General features: G+C 45.3%; 1 protein-coding gene across 18 annotated transcripts in view; it reads left to right on the forward strand.

The window, feature by feature from the left end:
• Positions 1 to 26148, forward strand: part of CADPS (calcium dependent secretion activator) — a gene marked incomplete at both ends in the record, with an annotated part of 478623 nt that overhangs the window by 266973 nt on the left and 185502 nt on the right. For all 18 annotated transcript variants that reach the window (XM_082848968.1, XM_082848962.1, XM_082848961.1 and 15 more), the window contains 2 exons: positions 15675 to 15786; positions 24350 to 24489. In XM_082848968.1, the coding sequence (XP_082705094.1) occupies positions 15675 to 15786; positions 24350 to 24489 (252 nt within the window). The remainder of the gene's footprint in view (positions 1 to 15674; positions 15787 to 24349; positions 24490 to 26148) is intronic.

Raw genomic sequence — 26148 nt, forward strand, 5'->3', positions numbered from 1 at the left:
ATGATAAATACATGTGGAATTAGACACTCAAAAACTGCCCTCAGCCTTGGTGAATCCCTAGGACATCTTACCTGTAAAATGGAAGTAGTCATACCTACATCATAGGGTTATTGCAAGGATTCATGCACACGATGTCTGTATAGTGCTGAGCGTCGTGTCTAAGACATAGCACTTAGTAAATGTTGTTGACAGTATACAAAAAAAAGTGAAATTGCAGACAAGATGTGCTGTAACGTGATCCATTATTACAGATAGAGCATTGGCTAAACGAAGATCCTCATGATAGTTGGATGAGACTTTGGACTTTGGGGAGAGCTTCTGGAATGGCATGAATGTATTTTGCCTGTGAGGTCTGGAATTTTAGAGGTCCAGGGACATAAGGTCATGGATTGGATGTTTGTGTCGGCCCTCCAAATTCATATGTTGAAGCCCTAATTCCCCATATGACAGTATTTGGAGGTAAGGCGTCTGGGAGTTAATTAGGTCATGAGGGTGTTTGCCTCATAAATGGAGTTAGTGTCCTTATAAAAGAGACACAGGAGAGATGATCTCTCTCTGCCATGTGAGGACATACCAGGAAGAGGTCTCTCACCAGACACTGAATCTGCTGGTGCTGGGACTTCCCAGCCTCCAGAATATCCAAACAAAATAAATGTTTGTTGTTTGAGTTACCCAGCCTAGGGTATTCGTTAGAGCAGCCCAAGCTAAGACAGTGACAGTATACACGAATGTAGAATTATATACAAATGTGCTGTAACATGATCCACTGTTAAAGATAAAATATTAGCCAAGCTTAGGTCCCTGGACATGACCGTCAAATTGCTATCTAACTCCTCCTGGTAAGGTATGAATATGTCAGTCATTTAAACTGTCCTGCAATACCACTCCTGTAGGAAGGGCTAAGTCATGTATCTGTCACTCATTGTGTCACTTAATGATTCTTTGGCATTTTTTCCTCACTCTTCCTCCGAACATAGCTCTGCTTTTGCCACCCTTTATGAAAGGGAAGAGAAAGTTTCAAAGCCCTAAACATCACCAATGTTTGTGCCTGACATAAGACAGAGGAGAAGAAAAAAACGTCTGTCTGATCCAGACAGCTCTGTATTTTACCTTAGGCACATGTTGAATTTTAAAGGATGCAAATAAGTCATAAAATTTTACAAGCAATTATAATGGATAATGAAATTATCATCCCCCGCCCCACTTAAAGTGATGGAATTAATGACCACAATTCTATAAATTTTCTTGGATGATTGATGGAGGGAATAAACCTGATTTTATCGTGCTTGTAATGAGCTACCAGAGCCTACGCTGCAGATCAGAGGGAGGGAGAGTGTTTGCAGGCAGAGGAAAAAGACACGCAGACTTCCGTAGGGGGATGTACACTGGAGCTTAGCTGAAGAGCGGTGTGGTATTGATTCCACTCTCCTCCCTCGTGGGCAGGGAGGTGAAGCTGTGTGGCAGTGTGCACACAGGAGGTCATGAAGTTGTTTTATTATTTATGTAAATCTGGAAGCTAGGAGGGGAGGGTTTAAAACACTAATGGATACTGGGAATTTTGATTTTCAACAGACTTACTTATCACAACATTTCACTCAGAGACAAATGTCTTTCCTCCGCTCCCTCCTTTCTCCTTCCCCCTCATCCCCCCCCCCCCCCGCCGCCTTCTTTCTCCTTGTCCTTTCTTTCTCTATTTCTCTCTCTCCCCCCTCCCCATCACTGGGATTGGCCTCATAATCTTTTGGTTGCTTCCTGTTTCCCACAATATTGTGAGGCCATCCCATTAAGGCAGACCATTCTTGGATCAAACAGGTCCATTCTCCAGGAATCAAGTGTACATGGGGATCTCCGACATGCTTCATGAATCAAGCCTTCTTGACTTGGGCTGAGCTCCTCTGACTCAGACGTGGGATAGTCAACATTCATTCAGCTCAGGTTCACATCTCAGTTTAATGAATGAGGTGATTCCTGTAAAAATCCCTGGAACAGTGATTGGCATGTAATCAGCCCTCAGTCAGAACTGTATTATTATCATCACCATTTGCTGGGGAGTGGGAGAGTCACTCAGAACTTCACGCTAAGAGTCACTATTGCGGTAACTCTTACAAAATCGTCGTTCCGAGAACCACCGTTCCAGTGTGCCCATTAACAGCTCACAAACTAAAAAAGATAGTTTATGTGGGGTCAGCATCTCAAGGAGACTGAGTAATTATTCTTTCCTTCCTTCAGGGGCCACCTGATATTGAGGGGAAATCTGTAGTTGGGAGACCAGGGCCTGTCTGCTTGTTCATCTTTGTAAACCTTCAAGTATTTGCTGTAGTCCTGTTTGCTGTTCATGTAGCACTCAGCTAAAGACTGTAGGCTCCGTAGTAGTTCACAAACATAGCCAAGCAGCAGAATCACCAAGGAAGATCTTTAAAAATAAACTCTCCTGGACAGACTCCTCTCTATATAAATGTTTGCACAGTTGATATTGGGGCCTAGAAATCTCTATTTTTAGTACCTCACCCACCCTCCCTCCAACTCATGATTCTGAGACCTTTATCTTGTGCCGTCTAAACTATTACATGTTCCTTGGCCTGTTCATACTCAAATCCATTCTGTACATTGTCGCCTAATTAGCGTCCTAAATTACAAACCAGCCAAGATTTCCTGAGGACTCTCAAAGGTAGCTGACACTATGCTGAGCCCTTGACATTCATTGTCTTGTTTAATCCTCTCAGCACCCCAAAGAGGTAGACATTGTTATGGTCCCATTTACAGATGGGAAATTTGAGGCCCAGAGCGGTTAGGAGACTTACCCAAGGTCACACAGCTGGTTAGTGATCTGCCGTATCTGTATCTACTTTAATACCTGACAACAAGAAACTGAGGTGTGTCTGATTTCAGAGCTCCAGCTCCTAAGTGCTGTATAATAACGATTACATCATTATGTACACACAGTACATTAACACATTATTGACTGGAGGATTTTTGCAGAAACTAACACCTGTAGCCGTAATACATCTCTGGTCAAAAATGTGTTAATACCTACACAATAATCATTACATCCCTCCCCTGGAAATGTTTTAACTCTAAAGTAAAGATAGTTGCAAAATCAAAAAAAAATATTGAATTACATGTCTCTTAAATTTAACCCATATCCAGTAGTTGATGACAATTCACTTCAACTTTCATCCAGTTTTTTATACATTTTTTTACAAGTTGGTCTGGAGGAGTCCTTTTAGTGTGTTTAATATTATGTGCGTGGGAGTCCCAAAGTAAATGTCTCTGGGCCCTGTGGAGGACCCCTGTGGTCAGCCCAAGGAGAGCCAGGTTTGACTGGGAACGTAGGTAGTGTTTTCACCCCACTAAGATGGCGTTGGTATACCATGGACTGGTTGAGTGACGGTGATATTTCTCTAGAACTGAGATTTGTCACTTTTCAAGAACAACTTTCTGGCTCCACATTGGGCCTATGCCATCGCACTTGGTCTAGAGAGCAATTTCCCCGATGCTCTAAGACAACACCTCAGTTCTTACCGAAGGACGTTGGGCCAGCTGGCCCGTTCACCATTTCCCTTTGAGACTCCTGGCATTCACGGCCACTCCCAGCGGTTTCTCGCAAATGTGAAACAGAGAGAAAAAAGAACAAATCCACCAGCCAGTCCTTGGGGGAAGAGACAAGCTTAGCTCACAACAGGGTCCTCAGGGATCCCTCTCTGTGGGATGGTGGGAACCCAGCCCAGGAAAGCAAAACCAACAACAGCTCCTATAATCCCCTCTATCAAAGGCAACTGGGAGGTCTCACAGGAGGGGGCTGGCTGCTTGGAGGGCAGCCAAAGCTCTGAGTGGCCATCCCTGAACCCTCAAGGGCGGCCTCTGTGTGCCCATCACATCTTGGATGCCCACTCGGACAGAACCACAAATGCTGGGGGCGCTCAAGTGTTGCTGAGGTTGGCTTAGTGCTCATCACCTTCCATGTGGGAGGCTTCATCTGGAACGCCTTTGATGTGGTTAGGGCTCCCCCTGGGAGCACTTGACCACAAGTGGTGTGAGAGACACTGGCTGCCGGCCTTGGCCTTAGGAGGTGTTGACCCTCTTGCTCTTTAGGGGACCTAGACAGTTCCTGTGGCAGCCTTCACCAGCACACTCAGGCCTGAGTCCAGTTCTTACACTGTGGAGAAACTGCCTCATTTGACACTGGAAAACAGGGAGGTTGTTTTATGAGGACATATGAGCTGGGAACTATTTTTTCAAACCAACAAGGTTATTAGGCGGGTGTTTATTGTGTGGCTACAATAGACTTTTTAAAAATATGAAAGGACTATGAGATGGGTCTGAGCTCTCCAGTATGTGCTCTAATAGCTGAGGGCTCCAGACCAATCTACACCATATGGAGTAGCACCAGGATGATGTGATTAGGCACCAGCTAAAGGCACTGTATCAGTTAGTTATTGCTGTGTAACAGGCTGTCTCAAAACTCGGTGGCTTAAAACCACAGTCATTTATTTCATTCACTTATCTGCAAATCGGTTGGGGGTTGGCTGGCTCAGGCCAGGCTCGGCTGGGTGGCTGTGCTGCACGCGGTGGGTCTGGTTGGCCTTGGCTCCGCACGGTGGCTTGGGCTCAGCCCTGCTCCATGTAGACCATTGTGGGATCCAGGCTGAAGGATCCACAGCTACCTGGACGAAGTTCTGCTGATGGTGATGACAGAGGCTCAGGAGAAGAAGCCTGAGCGTTCAAGCACATTTCAAGCCTCTGCTTCCATCACATCTGCTAATACCCCATTGGCCGAGGAAAGCCACCTGGGTAATTTCAAAGTCAAATTGGGGGATTATATGTGCTCTGCCCAGAAGGAGACCAAAGCAAGTAGTCACATGGACAAGGCTAATACCAGTGGGGCAGGAAGAAAACTGTTCTCCTGGAGAAGGCAGGAGAAGGTGAATCTCTTTGAGTAATACTCTGATATACCCGCCAGGGTCAAGAAAAGGCCAGTGAAGGATGAGAGGCAGGATGGGGGTGAGAGGAAATGTTTCAGGCACTTTGAGAGAAGGACGTCTTAAGACAGTGAGAATGAGTTCTCAGCTCTTACCCCTTTGCCATAGCTGCCCCAAAAAATCAACCCAAATTCAAGTCCCAATTTGATTTTACCCAGACTGAGAAAACACAGAAGCCACTACTCAGATGGTTTTGAAAACACTTACAAGGTCAGCTCACATCTTGATGTTTGATTCCAGTGCTGGCCCCCGGACTAAGTTGTTCTGTATCTCTCAGATGTCCTGAATAGTTACGGAGGGCTTTAGTGATGACCAGGCTGGGTAGCATTTTCACACCGAATTCTAACAAGAGGTATGCTAAGAGGGAAGCACTATTAGCGTCCCATTTTACAGGTAAGAAAATAGAGGCCACAGGACATTCAGTCAGCTGCTTAAAATCACTCGGGTAGACAGTGGCACAGCTGGATGTAGAATCCAGGCTGCTAGACTCCCGAGCCTGCTCCCTTAATCCTGAACCCCCCTGGATAATGCAAGCTGCCCTTTGTTAAGAACTTACATTGTACTCAGTGCTTCTGTCATTTAATTGGGGGACAGGCAGATAGAAAGCCCTATAAGGTAGATACTGTTAATGTGCCCATTTCATAAACATGCAAACTGAGATCTGAGAGGCTAATACATTTGTCTGAGAAAATAAAGCTGTGAAATGATAAAAATTAAACAGGCTGACTCCAAAATTCATCCCCACTGCACCAGCTTCCTCATTTGTAAATGAGGAGCTTGGCCACAGTGATCTTCAGGGCTCCTGTCAACTCTGAGTCTGGTGCTCTGTGTCCCCCCGTTGTTTCTCCTCATTCGGTTCATGCTCTTAGTAGAACTGGCTGGAATGCGAAGGGGTTTGCATTGCATTCTGTAATTGCCCTGGCCAGGTTTCCTGACAGGGATAGCCTCTCTGACTGTATACCGTGAGCTTTCTAGAGCCTGTGAGGTGTCCTAAGGCAGGTTGAAGTTCTAAAGACACAGTCAACTAGAGCACCTCCTAGTTGTTTATGAAAATCACAGGTTGCAACCCTAATAATGAGGCTCAGGTTACAAGAACAATTATAGAAAAAAGCCCAGTGGGGGAAATTAAACAGTCGTTGGTTGGCTAAGTCACAGAGAGAAGAAAGTGAATGAATGTGTCCCCAGCAACCTCCTGCGAGTGCCTTTTTGATGTCCACCATGCAGTGAGCAATTCCTTTTCTCTAATGGTCCTTAGGAACTTGGAATAAACAGATGGTTAGAGGAAGGCAGCTAGGTGATGGAGATGCAGGAGAACCTCAGAATGGGGAGACAGCCATCATTTCCAATGACAAAAACTCACCGCCTTCCATGACAGAGGATGTCTTTAGGCCAAGCTATAAACTCCATTCCAGCGAAGGCAACCCTGTCAAGCCACGTGAGGTGCTGTCATCTTCATGATGTACCCCATGATGCCCAACCCCAGGCCCACCCCACCCACTGTACAAGCACCACATCCCACCCCGTGCACCCTAATCCCACACCATTCTATTACTTAACTCCAACCTTGGGTTTCCCATTTAGATTTTCTTCTTGACCATCTATATATATTCTTATGAGTCAACCTCCAGTGAAGAATAGAGTCTAAGCTCTCAGAGCTGGATAGGATCTTGACAAGTCCAGGCTCCAGTGGATTTCTGGTTTCCGGTCTGGCATGTAAAGAGCTTGGAAGGTGTGGTTTTTGTCCTTACAGCAAGAAAAAGGCTGAACAAATGGAAAATCAGCAACTCTTCTTAGATCCATCAGAGAATTTTAGGTCACAGGGCAAACCGCTGCCCGCAGATTTAGAGAGATAGGCAAACGGATACAGAGAATCATAGCCTCCTGGAACAGAGAACTGGGAGAAGAAATTGCTCCTGGAGCCATAGGGGTTCCATTTGCCCCGCATGTCACTTCCAACAAAAGTGATGAAAAGACAAAAAACGCAGTTTGAAGAGACAGGTATGGTAGAGATGTTGGAATTATCAGACTGGGAGTTTAAATCAACTATGATTAATATGTTAAGGTATCTAATGGCAAAAAAAAGAAAAGTAGACAACATATAAGAACAGAAGGGTAATATAAGCTGAGTGATGAAAACTCTAAGAAGGAACCAAAAGGAAATGCTAGAAATCAAATACCCAGGCTTTTGTCTTTAGGACAGAAAATATCAATATATTTGCCTCCCTATCCCTATTATAGAGATAAGTAAATTGAGACCCTACCAGTGGTTTGTCCAAGGTCGCATAGCTAATGAGGAAATTAGGATTGAGGCACAGATCTCCTATATTTGATCTCCTCTGGCCTTCATTCAACAGGCATTTATCAAGTGCTTCTTCTGCACTGGGCAGAGCTAAATGTTGGACTACAACAGTGGTGGGCTTGGTCCCTGCCCTTATAAAGTTTATAGTATAGAATGTTCCTGTACTTCCTCTTTAACCATGCCAAAGAATGTAAGTCCAGGAGAAGCCACCGTGGTTCAATTTCGCTTTCATCTTGAATCTCATCTCCAAAAGTGCATACGTCTGTGGAGAAAATCACAATTCATTGAATTCATTTCTTCAGTAAATGCTTGTTGGACATGTGCCATGTGACAGGCACTGCCCTAGGTGCTGGGGATACAGCCATCCTCAGACAGAGCAGGGAAACAGACACAGATCCCTGCCCTTGAGGAGTTTACATTCTAGTAGGAGGAGACAAACAAGAAACCACATACAGAAGTACCCGTGATAATTGCTTCTTGGTAAAGCTCTGACTGTCCACGCTACGTAAATATACCACCCACCCTCTTCCTGGTACTTCTAACCTTTCTTTTCTGGGTGGTTGGCAGTTCCTGTGACTAAGCTGGGAAAACCTGAGAGGAACAGATGTGCAGGGAGAACACTAAAGCTGAGGTTTGAACACATTTGATTTCCGATTCCTGGAGAGGAGCTATTCCAGTGGAAATGTCAGATAGGCAGATTGGCGCCTCCATCCCTCCGCCTCCCAGACAACCCAGTTTTTACAAAGCAAACGCCTCATTTACGTAGATAAGAGGTCGTTTAGCTTTTCTAGTACATTAAAGGGCCCGAATCACATCCTATCCATGAGTTTGCATGAAACACACTGCGATGGTACAATTGATTCGCTTGGTATGGAATATCCTGCCGTCTGCCTGAAAGGCAGGCCAACAGATTTTCATGCGGTTGTCTCCAGGCAATTACTAACTTTCCCTCTTAGCAACGGGACCAAGGGACTTTCCTTCCCCGAAATGACACTTCTCCCTTGTTAAAGCTGGAAGTTAGTTTCACGAACCACACCAATCTAACACCCAGCTCGCATGAGCCATATACCTTGAATAAATGCAAATCCAGTCTCCGTGGCATGAATGATGACCTTATGCTGAGCATCGCCATGGCAACTAATGACATCATCCCCCAACACCAAACTGCACAAAATCCAGTTCTCCAAGGGTCCTTATTTGCCCGAAGTGGATGTGTTCTTGGCTTAGTCACATACGCATTCATAAATATCACTCTGTTGTCAAAGGTTTGCAGTGGATGTTTACTGTCATTTTGGGAGGTATATTCCCTTTGTGGCAAATGTTTGTTTTTTGTTCATGGGGGGGGGGGAAATTCTGATGAAAATTACTGTGTGTATTTGATTAGCAACATTTGTTGATAACATATGGTCTGAGGAGGCTTCCGCAAATAAGAGGCTTTAAATAGTAAACAGAGATGTGACTGAGATGGAGCAGATGCTCGCCAAACACACAGTAGAAGGTTGCTTTCCCGTAGATTTCTCCCTCCCTCCACCCAAGCACATCCTTCTCCCTTATTTTCTCCCCCAGATCAAAGTATTCCCTTTCAAAGCAGTGGCTCTGTGGAACAGGTTCAGAGAAATAATGTGCTGTGACTTTAAAAATCACCTACACCCTCCCCCAAATATGAATTGTCTGTTACTCTTGTTTATTATTTGATATTAATAATGATGTAGTGTGACTGAATGAGTCAGCCAGCTCAAGTGGATCTGGAAGCAGCATTTGGGCACCACGTGTCTGAAATGCTGTGATACACAGTCCCCAGTTTTCCAGTACACCAAGAGTGCTAGCAAGAGCTCCAGGGAGAATTTAGAGCAGCACATTGAATCGCCATGGGGTGAGCTCTCCTTGTAAGTGCATGTTTACAGTTTATCTTTGTGGCTGCGCTCTGGTGAGCATACGTACTTCTCACCTGCTAATGAAAATAAAAGTACTCCCGTGAGCCGGCGATTTAACTGTGTATATAGCGGGGGTCAGCAGACGTTTTCAGTAAAGGACCAGAAAGTAAATAATTGAGGCTTGTTGGCCATAAGGTCTCTGTCGTAACTGCTCACCTCTGCTTTTGAAGTGCAAAAGGCGATTTGTATCAATAAATAGATGGACGTAGCTGTGTCCTAATAAAACTTTATTGATGGACATTGAAATCTGAATTTCATGTAATTTTCATGTGTCCCAAAATATTACTCTTCTTTTAATTATTTTCAGCCACTTAAAAATGTAAAAAAACCATTCTTAGTTCATCAGCCATACATAAGCAAGTAGTCAGCCACACTTGACTCAGACCTTAGTTTACCAACCCCTGGTCTATAATCCTAAAATGAAAGACTTACTTTCTTTGGTGCTTTCCACGTGCTGGGTATTGTGTTGAACACTGTATGTGCAATAGTTTATCTCCTACTTATCCTTCCATCGACTCTCTGGGGTCAGTACTATTCTTATCCCCAGTTACAGATGTGAAAGCCAAGGCTTCAGCTCACACCTAACAACTGTTATCATTTCTGGACCTGACATCACCCTAAGTAGAATATCACATCCATAAGGGCAGCGCTGATATCTCATGCATCTTTGGGTCCACAGCAGCACCTAACACAGTGATTTGCACGTCGTAGACATTCAGGAAGTGTTTACTAAATGCAGGGCATAGTAGAGATCTGAGCCCTCAGCAGTGGAAGTCAGAGCTTCATCCAACACCATGTGCACATGTAGGTTCGTCAGCTGGACTGTTCTTCTCTTTGTTCTCCAGCCTCTTGCAAAAGGTATTTGATTTGGAATGAGCACACATGTGTCATTACATGTTCCTTCATTTTTGGAGGTGCCACTGTGGGTGACTGCATTTCCATAGTCTGTGCCTGTGTTGCTTCTGGTTGAAAAGACCAAAAATAATAACTAGTTCATTTTGTAACTCAGTGGTGCTTTCCAACATTATACTGTCGGCATCCACATTTCTTCCAGCTCTTGGCCTCATGAGCTAACCACTCCTTGACCTTCAAAGACCTACGCCCTGCTCCTCAGAATGCCGTCCTTGCTGCTATGTCGTCTCGGTCCCCTCTTCATGCTGCCAGCCACTCTGTACACTTCAGAGAGTTGGTGTGCTCTGACAAAACATCTGATCCTCAAGGAGATAAACCCTCACTTTGGCTTAAAGGGGACAGTCACACTCTTGGATATTCCCTGTGTGGCATCTCTCCACAATCCCCTGAATCTGGCGACATGAGTATTCTGAATTAGTCACATCTTCCTAGTCATTAAACAAATATTTATTGTGTGCCGCCCTGTGCTTGGTACAGTAGATTTCACACACACACACACACACACACACACACACACACACATGCACACACTATGCTCCTTGCCCCAGGGTATTAACCATCTAGAGAGAGAGCCAGTTACACACACAGATGATTGTCACACTACACTCTAATACTGTGTGATGAGTTACGGAGAAGCAGCAAAGCTCTACGGTTTAATGCATGGGCTTTCAGGTCAGAAACTCTGAGTTTGAAGCCCAGCTCTGTGATAGTTTGAAACCCTGGCCCAGTTACTTAACCTCTCCAAGTCCTAGTTTCTCCATTGATAAAGTGGGGATCATCAGGATATATCTTGCAGAACTGTCAGAAGGATTAAATGAGATAACCCATGAAAAGCCCTCAGCCCAGGGCCTGGCAAACCATAAGCACTGGATAATTGGTGACTATTTTTAGTGCTTTTGTGAGCTAGCTGTACAGTGTGAGTGTAGTAGCAGATATGATAAGATCAGGGAAGTGAGACGCCTCACCCACTTGACTTTAGGTACTTTATGTTCAGAGAGAAGTTAGTTAACCTTCCCAACTGCTCCTTGCCATAAATACTATCAACCTCCGGTCTTTTCAAATCAAAGCAGAATTTTATTTCAGTCCTGGGAAACTTTTAAAAGAGCTATTCATTTAAATAGCCACAGCCAGTGCTCAGCAAAGGAAAAGAAATGAGCAGAGAAGAAGGCGACAATGAGAAATAGATCCCTTTATCATTACGTGGCTCCACCAAAAGGCCAAGGTTCCACCGCGGACTGATTTGTCTGCAGGTTACGTAGCGCTCTGTGAAGCATATTGAGCGTGTGAAATAAATCTAGAGCAGCCCAGAGTCCCATCCGTTTTGAAACAGAACTTTCCAGTTGAGTTCCAGAGGTAATTGATACTCACTGGATCCAGACACAGAGGAGCAAGTTGTGGCATTTGGGAGCAAGGCAACATGGCGGCATGGCTAAGAGTTTGGGTTGTGGAGTCAGATTTGCCATTTGCTCCCTGTGACCTTGGACACATGACTAACCTGCTCTCTGAGCCTCAGTTTCCTCATCGGTAACTATGGGGGTAATAATTATAAGCATTTCACAGGATGGCCAAGAGGGCTTAAAAGGATAAAATACACGTATGACCATCTAACATTTTGGAGATGGGAATGTGTGCCTGGCAGACAGGAAGCGCTGAAGAAATATTAGCTGTTTTTGTTATAGTCAGGTCTTTCCATGCATGGCCGGAAAAAGACAAAAAGTGGACATTTTCATGATTTTTTTCCCAAAGGGGACAGGGGCAGGGAAAGTGCTGATAACTAAATCTCCTTGGGGCCCCTATGAATAGGAAGCATTGACCCAAAAGAGGCAGGAGTGGTTTTCACAGAGTCCTGTGACTGTAGCGACTGCATGGCTACATCCTCTGGCCACGCTAAACAGACTGGGTGGCCTTGGGCTCAGAGCCCGATTCACGAGCTTGCGACCGCTGGGGCCGCACAGGTCCCACACTCAGACCATTTGGTTTCATGCTCCGCGTTGCCGTCTTGACATTCTTAATTATTTGATCTTTGAGCACGAGTCAGTTAAGTGGGGTCTGATGGAATAATGAGCATGTGTTTGAGCAGAGGAAATCCTCAGAGAAAGGAAAACACTGTATTTTAGTATCTTGAATGGCACTTTTTCCTGCTTTTTGAACAAGGAGCCCACATTTTCGTTTTGCACTGGGCCCTGAGAATGACATAGCTGGTCCTGATTAGACTTTCTTTTTTTGCCTGCTCCGCTGGGCCAGGTAGCCATCTTGAAATCTGGTGGATAAATTGGGATTCAGTAGCGACCTAGCAACTTGAGGTGAGCCAAGGGTCATGGTAGGAAGCCAAGAGCACAGCTGCAGGCCTGGTGGAAAGGAAAAGCAACCCACTGTCCAAATGCACAGGGGTTGTCAGGGCAGCCTCCAGTGGCTTCAACTCCATCCAGCTGATGGGGTCTCAGAGACCTCGCCCTGCCCCACGGTCTGAGTCATGTTGAACGCATTATGAGCTGAGCATCCTTGTGTAGCCGCAGGGGTTCAGGCAGACTGGGTTCGTGCCCACTGAACAGGCCAGAAAATCCCTATAAACCAGTTTCAAGGACGGTGTCCCAGGGATCCAGTGTGGGGAATTCCCAGGCACCTGCGATTAAGGCCTCTTTATGGCTTAGTGTTTAGAGCAGCTCATTCCAGAACTCTCTTTGTTTCTGGCAGGAATCTTCCTTATCTCCATGACCAAGCATGAAAAATGCCCAAAGAGATTCATAGCACAATTAACCATGAACAGTAAAGTAATGATCATGTTTTTTGCCTAAATTGTTAATCATTGGTCATGCGTGTTATTGATAATCATGACAGTAATAGCAGCAAGAGCTATAAACTGGGAATTAAGAGATTTGTGTTCCAGCCCAGCTTGATCACCGTTCACTGGAATAAAATGGACAAGGTCTTGAGGTTCTTTCTCAGTTTTCTCATCTGTGAAATGGGTACAATATGAACTGTTTTACCTCTTACCCTGTGTAATAGGAAGGGTAATGTCCATCTTGCTTGCCCAGCGAAGCGTCAGATACTCAGTAGGTGCTTAATAAATATGTGTTGAATGGATAATGCAAAATATAAGCGATTATCACTGTTACTAGAATACATCTTATGTATCCTCATTTGGGGAAGGGAAGGTAGCCAAAATCTGGGGGACTCTTATGCTGTTCCAAGCCTGGTGCTATTTACTCTTTTTAACTATTCTGTGAAATGATATTTTTTTATAGCTCAGGAAACTGAGGTTCAGGGATGTTAATTAACTTGCCCCAAGTCCTGCAGTTTGTAAGTGACTCATCAGGATTTGAACTAAGAATGGTGGGTTCAAAACCGTTTGCCTTGTCACGTTGCCTTTGCTAGGACAAGGGTTCCCCTATCCTAGGAGCCTGCTGCTGTGGCTGGTGTCCAAAATTAGGAGCTTCCATGTGTACATCTCACCTTTCGCTGTTGTGTTTGAAACCTGTTGCTTCTCGCCCTGTCTCATGTCCTCTCCGTGTCCTCTCCCTTTCTCTCTTGCGACTGTTGTGCTCTCTCAGTGATTCTTGCACACTTGGATCCCCATGGAGCTGGGCACCTCCTTATCTCCTTCTGGTGCTCTCTTACCCACAGTCTAGAGTCCTCAGGTCTTTGAGTTTAGTTAATGGGATTTATTCAATTGAGTGCAACCTTGACACTAGAAGTCAGGCTTCCGTCATTTACAAAAGAGGAAATACAAACAGCCAATGAACACAGAGTAAAATAGTCAAGCCTGCTATTAATCAAGGAAAGGCCCATGAGAACGGCAGTGATTAAATTGGCCAGAAGAAAAAGTGAATAGGGACACCCAGCGTGGGCAAGAAGCCATGTGATTTGCGCTCTTTTTCCCAGATGGTAGGAGGATAGTCACCAGCTGTGCGGAAAGCATTTTGGGAATAGGTGTCCCAAGACTCGAAAGTTTTCAATGATGAGCACAGTTCCTGCAGCACTGTAGGAGCACCATCATGTTTGTTGACAAATGAATGAAGAAACAATCTCCCATCTAACTCTCCACTTCCCAAGGAAATAAACAGAGATGAAATTAAAAAGTAATGTCCAGCCCAGTCTCAATAATAGAACAATGGTTAAATAAATTATGCATCCATCAGGTGTAACATTATAGTCATTAAAAATAATATCAAATGAGTAACTTGAAGTACGGAAATTGGCCATTACGTAGGCAAAATAAAAAAAAAAATGTCTGTACAGAATTATATCTATTCCTGTTTCCTAGTTCTGTAAAAGAATATATGTTTGCACAATTTATTTATTCAACAAATATTTATTAAGTGTCTTCTGTGTGCTAAGTACTGTGGTAATGCAATATAAACAAAACACACAGTCCATGCCCTTATGGAGCTTACAGAACATTAGAGGATTTAGCTGTTAAACAATCATGTAAGTACATCAATTATTACAAATCCAGTGATTGCTAGGACAGAAAATTAAGCAGTATGTTCAAGAGAGTTTAACACTGGAACGAAATTGATACTGGGAGATCAAGGGACATGTTCTCAGCTCTGGCTGAGCCCCAGAGAGGTAGCGGGTGAAGAGAAGGGTGGGGAGAAGCATTGCCAACAGAAGGAACCGTGCATGCAACAGCCCTGAGGTAGCACAATCAGGAGGCCCATGACACTCGAGTGAATGAGTGGGAGACCATACCAAGGGGTCTGGATTGTGTCCAGTGCAATGGAGCAGGTGCCGTGGAAGGGTTTAGGAATCCAGTTGATACTTCCTGAAGATCATGCTGATTTCAGGTACAGAGTGGATGGAGATGGCTCTGTAAGAATCATGATGAAAAGATCACATCTGAGGAGCCCATCAGGGGCTCATGTCAGCTCAGACTGGCACTCTACCCAGATGCTAGGTAGGCCAGGCTCTCCTCTTGGGAGATCTGCTGTGATTCCCAGAGACCAGTGAGTGGGGAAGGGCGTTTCCCGCATCACATCCTTCGACCTTTGTTCCTCTTTAACAGGGCTAAACTAAGCTTCATCCATTGCTCTATTCAACATAACTTTGAATGCCAGTGGAAATGGGGCTCCCTCCCTTCCCACTACTATTGAGGTCTCATTGTAAGGTCAGGTGTTAGCTCCTGCCGAAGGAAGCTCCATCTCAAAATCTAGAACAGCGGTTTCCAAGCACAAGGGATTCTTGGAAAGGCTGCAAGGAAATATTAGTGGTTACCCGGGAATGGTTTTAGGGATAGCAAATGCATGGGGCAAATTTCTCACCAACTCGATTTCATGCTAATTCCAAGTGATTCCTTCTAGTGCTCTGTGAAGACCCCTGGCAACTTTCTGAGCATCTGTCTTGCATTTGCCTAACAAGATAATTAACACTTTTTGTCATTCTGGCAGCTTGGGAGGGGAGGGGGATGTGACAGCCAGCATGCCTCGATGCCTCAATGCCTCGATGCCTAGGGTTAACCCTGCATTCACCCGACCCAGGAAGAAGGCGGGGCTAAGTTTAGCGTTGTCAAGGCGGAGGTCTCAGCTCTGACCTCTCTGATTCTGTCTGCAGCTGGGGCACCCAGGGTGACTTCTCTACGACCCATGCACTGCCCGCCGTGAAGGTGAAGCTGTTCACAGAGAGCACAGGAGTCCTGGCCTTGGAGGACAAGGAACTGGGACGGGTAAGTGATCCCCATCACAAGAAGCTGTGGAGAGCCGGAGTCCCCGGGTCCCGAGAGGCAGTATTGCCAGTTTCTGATAAGCCCAGCTTCGAGGTTTGACTCCCTGGCTCTACTCTTTTTTTTTTTTTTTTTTTTTTTTTTGTGGTACGCGGGCCTCTCACTGTTGTGGCCTCTCCCGTTGCGGAGCGCAGGCTCCGGACGCGCAGGCTCAGCGGCCATGGCTCACGGGCCCAGCTGCTCCGCGGCATGTGGGATCTTCCCGGCCCGGGGCACGAACCTGTGTCCCCTGCCTCAGCAGGCGGACTCTCAGCCACTGCACCACCAGGGAAGCCCCCTGGCTCTACTCTTCATTGATTGTGTGACCTTGGGCAAGACCCCCAACCTCGCCAAGCCTCAGTTTCCTCTCTTTAAATCTGTGTGCATTGCAGAAGATAGGTCAGGAGTTCTCAACACCATGAGCCCCACACACCCTTGAGAGCAAGGATGTGCAATACCCGTTCTATCGTGAAGCAAAAGTATTATATAATTTAACAAACTGACACCCTAACAATTTTAAAATCAGCACAGCGACATAATATAAAAGATACATAAAAGGGAAATTATAATAATTTCAAAATGTAAAGATTCAACCACAACTGTACTGAAGACCCAAGGAGGGAGTCTTTACTTTTCCTGTATGGAGAATCACTGTGCAGGTGACAAAGTCCCCTGCAGAGGACGGGGGCTCAAAAACCCAAGGATCAGTAATTTACTGAAACAGTAAACCAATCTTGATAACAACGTTTCCTTGATTTCCCTGGAAAAGTGCCAAACACGCTTATCGTGTATATGTAAAAAAGATTTAGGAGCTAGACTCAGTTAATCACCAGCAGTTTTTTCTACCTCTGTTCATATCTTGTGGGAATATTCAAAAATCAGGCGGGTTGTACACTTCCTCATCGTTGAGGAGTAGCTCGCTCACTGTAGGATGATTAGTATCCCTGGGCCCCGCCTATTCAATACCAGCAGAGCCCAGCACCAATTATTTTGTCAACCAAAAATGTCTCCCAAATTTCTGAAACATCTCAAGGGGTGGTACCAATCCCTTTGAGTACCACTGGGATAATAATTCTTTTTTAAAAAAAATATTTATTTATTTATTTGGCTGTGCTGGGACTTAGTTGCGGCACACGGGCTCTTTTAGTTGCAGCATGCAGACTCTTAGTTGTGGCATGCATGCGGGATCTAGTTCCCCGACCAGGGATCGAACCCAGGCCCCCTGCGTTGGAAGGGCAGAGTCTTAACCACTGGATCACGAGGGAAGGCCCAAAATTTTCTAGTAGTCTGTTTTTTTGGGGGGCCACACTGTGCGGCATATGGGATCTTAGATCTTAGTTCCCCAACTGGGGTTTGAACCCACGCCCCCTGCATTGGAAGCACGGAGTCTTAACCACTGGACCGCCAGGGAAGTCCCCAATAATTCTTATCTGAATAATTTCCTTTATAATATCTTCTTACATCTCAGCTCTTGACTCTGTACCAAACAGATTTTCAGAACACAAGTTGGATTTGTTCCTTGCTAGCTTAAAATGCTTCCATGACTCCATACCGCTTATAGTAAAACCTGAACTCTGTAGCACAGCCCACAGACTCTTGGGTGATCTGGCTCCTGCCCACCTCGCCAGCCTCATTTGCTGTCGCCTTTCCCCTCATCCAGTATGCACCAGCATCGCTGGCCAAATTTTAGTCCCTCGAATAAACCGAATTCTTTCTCATCTCAGTAGTTGTGGCTTCGTCTCTGCCTGGAGCACTCTCCCCACTGCCCAACTCTTCCAAAGGCTACTTGCTTCTCTATAGAAATGCCACCTCCTCCTCGGAGAGCCCTTTGCTGACTGCCCATCCACCTTTGTTTACTACTTCAGCTCCTCCCTATTCACATCCTCCACCGAACCTATCACCAATGACACAGAATTTACAGAAATTTTGGCTTCTGTCTCCCCCACTGGACTGGAAAACTCCATGGGAGAGAAACCTATTTTTTTCCTTTTTAAAAATTAAAGTGTAGTCAATTTACAGTGTGTTATTGGTTTCAGGTGTGCAATGTTGTGATTCAGTATTTTTATAGATTATACTCTATTTACAGTTATTGTAAAATATTGGCTGTATTCCTTGTGTTACACAATATATCCTTATATCTTATTTTATACATAGTGGTTTGTACCTCTTAATGCCCTACCCCCTTTTTGCCCCTGCCACCATCCCTCTTCCCATTGCAAGAGAGATACCATGACCGTGAAACTTAAAATTATTTTGTTCACCACCCTATTCCTATACCCAGAGCCCAGCACATAGACTTAATAAATTTCATTTCTACTGGTTGAATGCATAATCCCTTCTGAAAGCTGTATGACATTAGCCAATACATTTAACCTCTCTGAGCCTCTGATACAGCATCTGTAGAAAAATGACAAAATATCCCAAAGCAAGCACACAGGTACACACACCTAAGAACACCAGCAAGAACACGTTAACCACACTTTCTTTTGTTTTTAATTAATTTATTTGTTTATTTTTGGCTGCATTGGGTCTTCATTGCTGCGCACAGGCTTTCTCTAGTTGTGGCGAGCAGGGACTACTCTTCGTTGCGGTGTGCGGGCTTCTCATTGCGGTAGCTTCTCTTGTTGCGGAGCACGGGCTCTAGGCGCATGGGCTTCAGTAGTTGTGGCACGTGGGCTCAGTAGTTGTGGCTCCCGGGCTCCAGAGCTCAGACTCAGTAGTTGTGGCGCACAGGCTTAGTTGCTCCACGGCATGTGGGATCTTCCCAGACCAGGGCTCAAACCCGTGTCCCCTGCCTTGGCAGGCAGATTCTTAACCACTGCGCCACCAGGGAAGTCCCCTTCCTTTGTTTTCTCAATTCCTTAATCTGGCTTTCATCTATAGAACTGACCTGGAATCATATTACTAGGACCTAGGCCGCAGATGGAAGTACAACAAAAGGTAAACAAGGCTGATAGCAAGGCTGACCCTTTTTTTTGCCCCCCACAAAAAAAGGAGGGAATGAAAGAAAAGAAGAGCTTTACCCATTATCTTTGAGAAATGACAAATACTGACTTCTGTCCTTAGGGAAAGAGAGACACACAGAGTGGGGGAAGGACCCTGCCTTTTCTTTTTCTTCAAACCTTTCTTTTTCCATGAAGACAGGAATCAGGAGAGTCTCAGAGACCTAGAATATCAGTGTTAGAAGAGGCAAGTCCAGGAACCATCAACCTGAGTCCACTCCATGGGTCTCAGGAGCCCCTTGAAACCGTTTACACATGTTGGGGGGAGGGGCGTATGTGCATTTTTCTGCACTTGCTAATCCAAAGCATTCACCAGCTTCTCAAAGCTGTTTCCGCGCGAAAAAGTTAAAACACACTGGGCTAGTCAAAGCCTTTTCCTTTATAGAGGAGAAAATTGATTCCCGTGGAAGGCAGGAAACACACCCCCAGAGCCACCCAGTTAGTTGGGGCCCATGCACAGTTGCATGTTTACCACTGGCCAGGCTACTGTCCTGAGGGCTCTGTGTGCAGCCCCTCACTGATTCTTTATCTGAATCCTATGAGGAAGGTCCAGTTATTACTCCTCCTGTACAGACCACTACAATGGGGCTCAGAGGAGGTAAGTGACTTGCCAGGAATGATGCCACGTCATCTCTGTTTTTACTACACTGCGTTGTCCCTATGCAAAAATAAAAATCTTGGCTCTGCTGTTGGGGTGAAGGCCACGAGCTTGCCATTAATCTCTTAACAAATCATACTCTGCTCTAGTCTCATGACACATTCCCCCAGATACTAGTTTATACTTCCTGCCACAGAAAACTTTCCACCTTTGCGGTGGAGCCCACCTGCCTGGCCCTTGCGCTGGTGGGACGGGCGCCCTCTGCTGGCAGCACCTCCACAGACAGCGGCTGGGGGACAAAAGTGCTCTTTTTTTTTTTTTTTATAAATTTATTTATCTAGCTATCTATCTGTCTTTGGCTGCGTTGGGTCTTTTGTTGCTGCGCATGGGCTTTCTCTAGTTGTGGCGAGCAGGGGCTACTCTTCATTGCAATGCGTGGGCTTTTCATTGCAGTGGCTTCTCTTGTTGCAGAGCACAGGCTCTAGGTGCACAGGCTTCACTAGTTGTGGCACACGGGCTCAGTAGTTGTGGCTCGCGGGCTCTAGAGCACAGGCTCAGTAGTTGTGGCACACAGGCTTAGTTACTCTGCGGCATGTGGGATCTTCCCGGACCAGGGCTCGAACCTGTGTCCCCTGCATTGGCAGGCGGATTCTTAACCACTGCGCCACCAGGGAAGCCCAAAAGTGCTCTTTTCTTAAAGTGATTCCTTGGACCCCTTGGAAAAGTGTTTCTACGTGCTGATTTTTCCCAAGTTTAGCAGGACATAGCCACATTCAAGATTCTGGTGCTGTGTTCATTCACGCAAGAGTATTTAGTTTGTTCCATTTTTATTTTTATGTTTCCTTTTTGTTAACCTTTGAACTGAAAAATAACTCATGCATATAGTAAAAAAATAATCAAAATGGATATATAGTGAAAACTAATGATCCCACCCAACTGACTTGAGTATCTTTTCCCAGAGAAAAACGTTGTTTTCAATTTACTGGGCATTCTTCCCGAAATATTCTATGCATGTACAAGCATAGCATATACAAGCATATTTGTATATATCCCTCTTAAAATAATAAAGAAAGGGAGCATAGTTGGAAGTTACTGTATGCATACTGCTCTGCACTTCGCTTGAAATATGAGGATATTTGGAAATGAGTCTGTATCAGCCCATACTGACTTCCCTTTTGTTTCCATAGCTACATACACTGTGTAGATATATCATAATTTATTTAGATTGTTTCCAGTCTTTGGCTGTATAAACAATGCCTCTATGAATAACCTTGAGTTTATTTCTTTGCACATATGTCTGTGTGTGTGTGTGTGTGTGTGTGTGTGTGTGTGTGTGTGTGTGTGTGTGTATAGGATAAATTTCAAAGAAGTATCTTGCTGAATGGAATTTGAATTTTGACAGATACTACCAAATTGTCCCCTAAAGAGTATACACCAATTATAATTTCACAAAAGGCATGAGAGAGTGACTGTTCCTCTACACTCTTGACAACAGTGCAATACTCTCAACCTTGTACTCATCAAATAGGGTTACGGGCCCACTGTGTCCATTCATTTGCGCTATGCACAGAGCAAACAGGAATAATGACAGTCAAAAATCCTTAACCACACAGAACGTAAGGAATAGAGACATAAAACCAGAAATTACAATGCAGTGTGGTGAGTGCCCTGTTAGAGAAAGGACACCTGGGAGGCACACAGCAAGGGGACATAATCTAGTCTGAAAAGCAGGCACGCCTTCCCGGGGGAATGCAGAGGTAAGGAGAGACATGGAGGCTAAGTGCTTGAGAGGATCAGCCAGGTAAAGCCTCAGGGTAAAACCGTCCCCCAGAAGGACCTGCCCAAATGCCCAGGTAACTAAGAGAAGCTGGGGCTGGCTGACATACAGCTTACTGCGGAGGACGGGTTGTGTTCCCATATCAGCATCACCACATCAAAGCACAGCACATATGGGCCTCGGCTGAGATGACAAAGTGCTCAACTAGCAGCCTGGAATGCCCAGATGAGATGTGTGGACCGCTCGGGACTCACGTGCACCCATAAGGACCCTAATAATTCAGCGGGGCTGACACTTACAAAGGAGTTGCTGGCCCGTTGGGCACATGGCAGAGTGGGGATGAAGATGGAGGAGGACTACGGTGACCTCATCTCTCCATCCACCCTAGAGAGGAGGTGTCCCCAGGGAGCGACCACGTCGGGGAAGAAGCCTCGGTGGAGTGGCCAGTAGTGAGCTGCGGCCATTTGTGTCGGCGAATGGACACTATATTGCCGGTGGGAAACGCGCCCAGGACCCATATGGTGGATGGCCTGTTAACAAGCTCCGGGTGCCCAGAGCGCCCCACCCGCTTTGAATTTGCCAAGCGAGCAGAAGCAGAAGGAGGCCCTGGGCCTTACCTACTGCTGTTCTGGCCCTGGTGGGGTTTCTCTTACCAGTTCCTCCCCTTCCTCGTTTCCCAACACATCACCACCGACCCAGCCCCACCTCTCAGCCCAAACTAGCACAGAGGAGAAGGTCAGCTACACGGAGATCGGCAAGTCCTCCCTCTCCATCTTCCACAGTCTGGGGTCTCAGGATACGGAACATGATACAAGGTGACACGCAGGGACAGGTGTTATCTCGAGAGATAACACAAGAGGTCTCCACGACCCGGTGGCACCCTGACTTACTCATTTCCTTCCAGCATCCTAAGGCATATCACAGTTCACTAGTGCCAGTCACGTGAACTGTTACATTTTATGATAGAATTTCTACTAAATTAACCCTCACAAAATGAATAACTGGCCGAGAAGACTGTTACAGCAGAGCTATGAGCTGAAGATAATACTGGTATTGCAAGCCTGGCAAACACGTGAAAATGGTAGAGGGGACGTCAGTCCTGCTGACAAGTAGTTCTGCCATCCACGTCACGAGATAAAAACAGCGCAGGTGTACTCAGGATGAGAGGTCAATGGAAATGTTTTGAGTTTATCTACAAGTCCGCTTGAACCACGGATTCGCATCCAGTATCCTCAACAATGAGCCTTGCCTTACATATATATGGTACCATAACATATGGCAAACAATAGTACAAAGCCACCACAGTTACCAAGATATTTAAAAATAGAGTTTTTGGGGAATTCCCTGGCAGTCCAGTGGTTAGGACTCTGCACTTCCACTGCAGGGGGCACGGGTTCGATCCCTGGTCGGGGAACTAAGATCCCGCGAGCAGCGCGGTGCAGCCAAAAAAATAAATGAATGAAGTTTTAAAAATAAAAATAGAGTTCTTTAGCCCATCTTTTTAAAACTTCTATATCTGTGTATGTTTTATGAGATATGTAATAATGTAGTATGTTAATACAAAGTAAACGTACATCATGTAAAAGATACATGGATATATATTTGACTGATATTTATACATTATATTGATATATTTTTATATTACTAGTGATCTATTTAAAGATATTTGGCTCATTGCTCAAAAATATTTTACTGAAGTAGGGCAGGATCAAAAAAAAAAGTTGGCAGCCTCCGGTTTGAAGAATCAGGCCTTCTTGTATATTAATCGTGTCATTAGACCTTGAGACGCCTCCAATGTTGGGTTTAGCAAGAATATACAAATGTTTTTTTCATCGAAGAGAGGGAATTTACTGGAAAAAAGAGGGTTGGGCCTGGAATCAGAAGGGGTCAAAAATCAGCGCAAGCAAGGCACATCAAGTGGGCTGATTTCATTTTCCTGCAATGACCTACTCTTCTCAAAGCCCTTGTTCCACAGTCACACAGAAAGCCGTGTGTGTCTACTCTCCAAGCACAGGCCAAGCTTGCATGATGGCGGTGAGGTCGACACAGCACCTAGAAGGCTAGAGTGTCCACCCCTGAGACTCTGAGCCCCTCCTGTCCCTCTGCAGAGGTGAAAGAAACCCAGGAAAGAAGCCTGCCTTCCCTGTGCCTGGAAAAAACAGACCAAAGCAGGGCACAGTGCCACCACAGAAACAGATCTTAGCAGGCCCAGCTTTGGTTGTGCCTGTATCTCGTCCACATTCCCTTCGTTTAGGGGATTTTCCAAATATTTCGCTCCTCCTTGAACGCACATTTCCTAGACCCCACGTGGCTCCTGAGTGAGAACTCTTGCGTCGCATCCTGAAAAAGTGAATTTACTGGAGAAGTGGGTCCCCTTCTGGGTTCATTTACAGCATCTGCGACTGTGAGAACTGGGACAAAAGACGCAAGTCATAGCACCGACTCTGAAGCACCCTGGTGAAAGGCATTTCCTAAGAACAGGTCCTTCTTCAAGCTGCATGCGCTTCCCTCTGGGCCAGGACAGGGTTGGGTGCTGTGTGATAAGGTGTCAAGTCCAGGTGAAATCACATTGAAATGTGGGACCCTAAGCACGTTCCTTCTCACCTCTAAGTCTCACATTTCTCATCAGATATGGTCCCTTCCCTCTTCCCCTGCAGCCTCGGAACGATTTCTCCTCTTGACATAGCGGAAGAAATCCTGATGAATGGAAAAAAGAGTAGGCTAGAGGTTCCGTCTAATATGGAAGGACACTTCTTTCTCTTATACATCCATCTTCTTATTTGAGGAGAACAATGTGTGGAGTACATTCTCAGCTTAGTGTTGTTTTAGTACTCCTGAACTTTAGAGAAGTACAAAAGCAGAAATCGTGACCTCCTACTCTTACAGAATTAGCCAGAGAGAGAGAGAAGAGAGCAAAGAATGCCATTTTTGTCCTCAGCCCGGGCTGCTTGGCACCAGCCAGCCCTGGTAGGTGGAGCCTTGGATCTGAGTCCGATGCCCAGGCCTCCACTTCATTTAACTGCCTTCCCGCTGGCTGTGGGACACGGATGAGACCCTCAATTCTCAGCAGCCAAGTTTCTCGTCTATGAAAACATGCCCATAACAGTGTTCCTATTTTCTGGCTAATATGATTGTCCTTTTTCCCTGCAGGTTATTCTCCATCCCACTCCCAACAGCCCCAAACAGTCAGAGTGGCACAAAATGACAGTCTCCAAAAACTGCCCCGATCAAGACCTCAAAATCAAACTTGCCGTCCGAATGGATAAGCCTCAAAACATGAAGCATTCTGGGTAAGTGTTCCTTCTCCGAGTGGTAATTTTGGACCCACCCCATTCATTTCTTAAAATATTTAAAAATAAAAATAGATAAAAGTTGATCTTCAGAGAACGACATGGAAGAAAAGCCAAAGAAATATGAGAGATTATTAAAATACCTGACTTTGATATTTACTATATAAGCTTCCTCAATTCTTATGACTACTGTATTTGCATTTGCTAAACCACCAGGATAGGGTCATTGCCTTATCCTTTTCTAATAGAACTTCCAGTGCAGTTCAAAACCTTCCTAGACTCATGCTGGGTGATTCTGGTCTAAGAGGTTTTACTGGCCTCACATACCTCCTTAAAGGCATCCAGATCTTTCAGATTTCTCTGAATCACGCACTTACACCTTCATTAACAACCATACCCAGGAGGTGTAAGCAGTTGCTGTAGGGGACCTTCACACAATCAACTCACGTTGAATCCGTTTTAGTGTTTAGCATAACATTTAAATTAACCAGAGAGTAGAAATTTTATGATTGTCTTCAGTTCCTTAAGGTTTGAGAGGAATGACCAATTAAGTAATCTCAAGTAGGATAAAAAGAATAGGTAAACTGTAGTTTTATTTTGCAGATCAAACCAATGGTTTGTATAGGAAATGTTTATTGGCAAGTGGGTATGTGCTGAGCCCCATTGCCTATTAAACTAAATTGCTTGGACACCTCTATCTCAGAAAATCTGACCACTTAGAGAGGAGCTGGGCCATTTAACTCTGACTGGGGGAATGTTTAACCAGTGGAAGGGAATGGATTGTGTTCCAAGGATTTTGCAGGTACCATTTGCCAACCAGCTATCATTCTGCTTACGTGTTTGTGAAAGGACTTACAGTAATAAAACTGACATGAAAATTGAAGCTTGGTTATGCGCTAGAGATGTGGGGAATTCAAAAACCCAATACCAGGGGCTGGTCACTGATTAAGACAGATTTAAACAGAAGCCCGTGAGAGGTTCAGGAGGGCGTGGTCGGGATAGGAGGTATACATCCCAGCAGCTGAACACACCACGGCAGCATGCAGGCAGAGTAAAGAGCAGCGCCCTGGCCTTGGCGCCTCAGAGCTCTAGGGAACAAAGAAGGCTCAAGTTTCGAGTGAAAGACAGATACTTACTAGGGAGGGTATTGGAGGGGGTCGGGCATGGGGAACTCCAAAGGAAGCAAAGGTCTCCCACCAACTAGAGACTGGCTGCTGAACCTGAGCTCTGGCTTGGATTTGGAGAATTTCCATGGCATTGTCTTTTTTTTTTTTAACATCTTTATTAGAGGATAATTGCTTTACAATGTTGTGTTAGTTGCTGCTGTATAACAAAGTGAATCAGCTGTACGTATACCTATATCCCCGTATCCCCTCCCTCTTGCGTCTCCCTCCCACCCTCCCTATCCCACCCCTCTAGGTGGTCACAAAGCACCGAGCTGATCTCCCTGTGCTATGCGGCTGCTTCCCACTAGCTAGCTATTTTACATTTGGTAGTGTATATATGTCCATGCTACTCTCTCACTTCGTCCCAGCTTACCCTTCCCCCTCCCCGTGTCCTCAAGTCTATTCTCTATGTCTGCATCTTTATTCCTGTCCTGCCCCTAGGTTCATCAGAACATGGCATTGTCTTGAGGCCAAAGTATTCCTAGAGTTTTAG

This window comes from Leucopleurus acutus (assembly GCF_964270905.1).
Source record: "Leucopleurus acutus genome assembly, chromosome: 10".
In the NCBI taxonomy this organism is placed as follows: domain Eukaryota; kingdom Metazoa; phylum Chordata; class Mammalia; order Artiodactyla; family Delphinidae; genus Leucopleurus; species Leucopleurus acutus.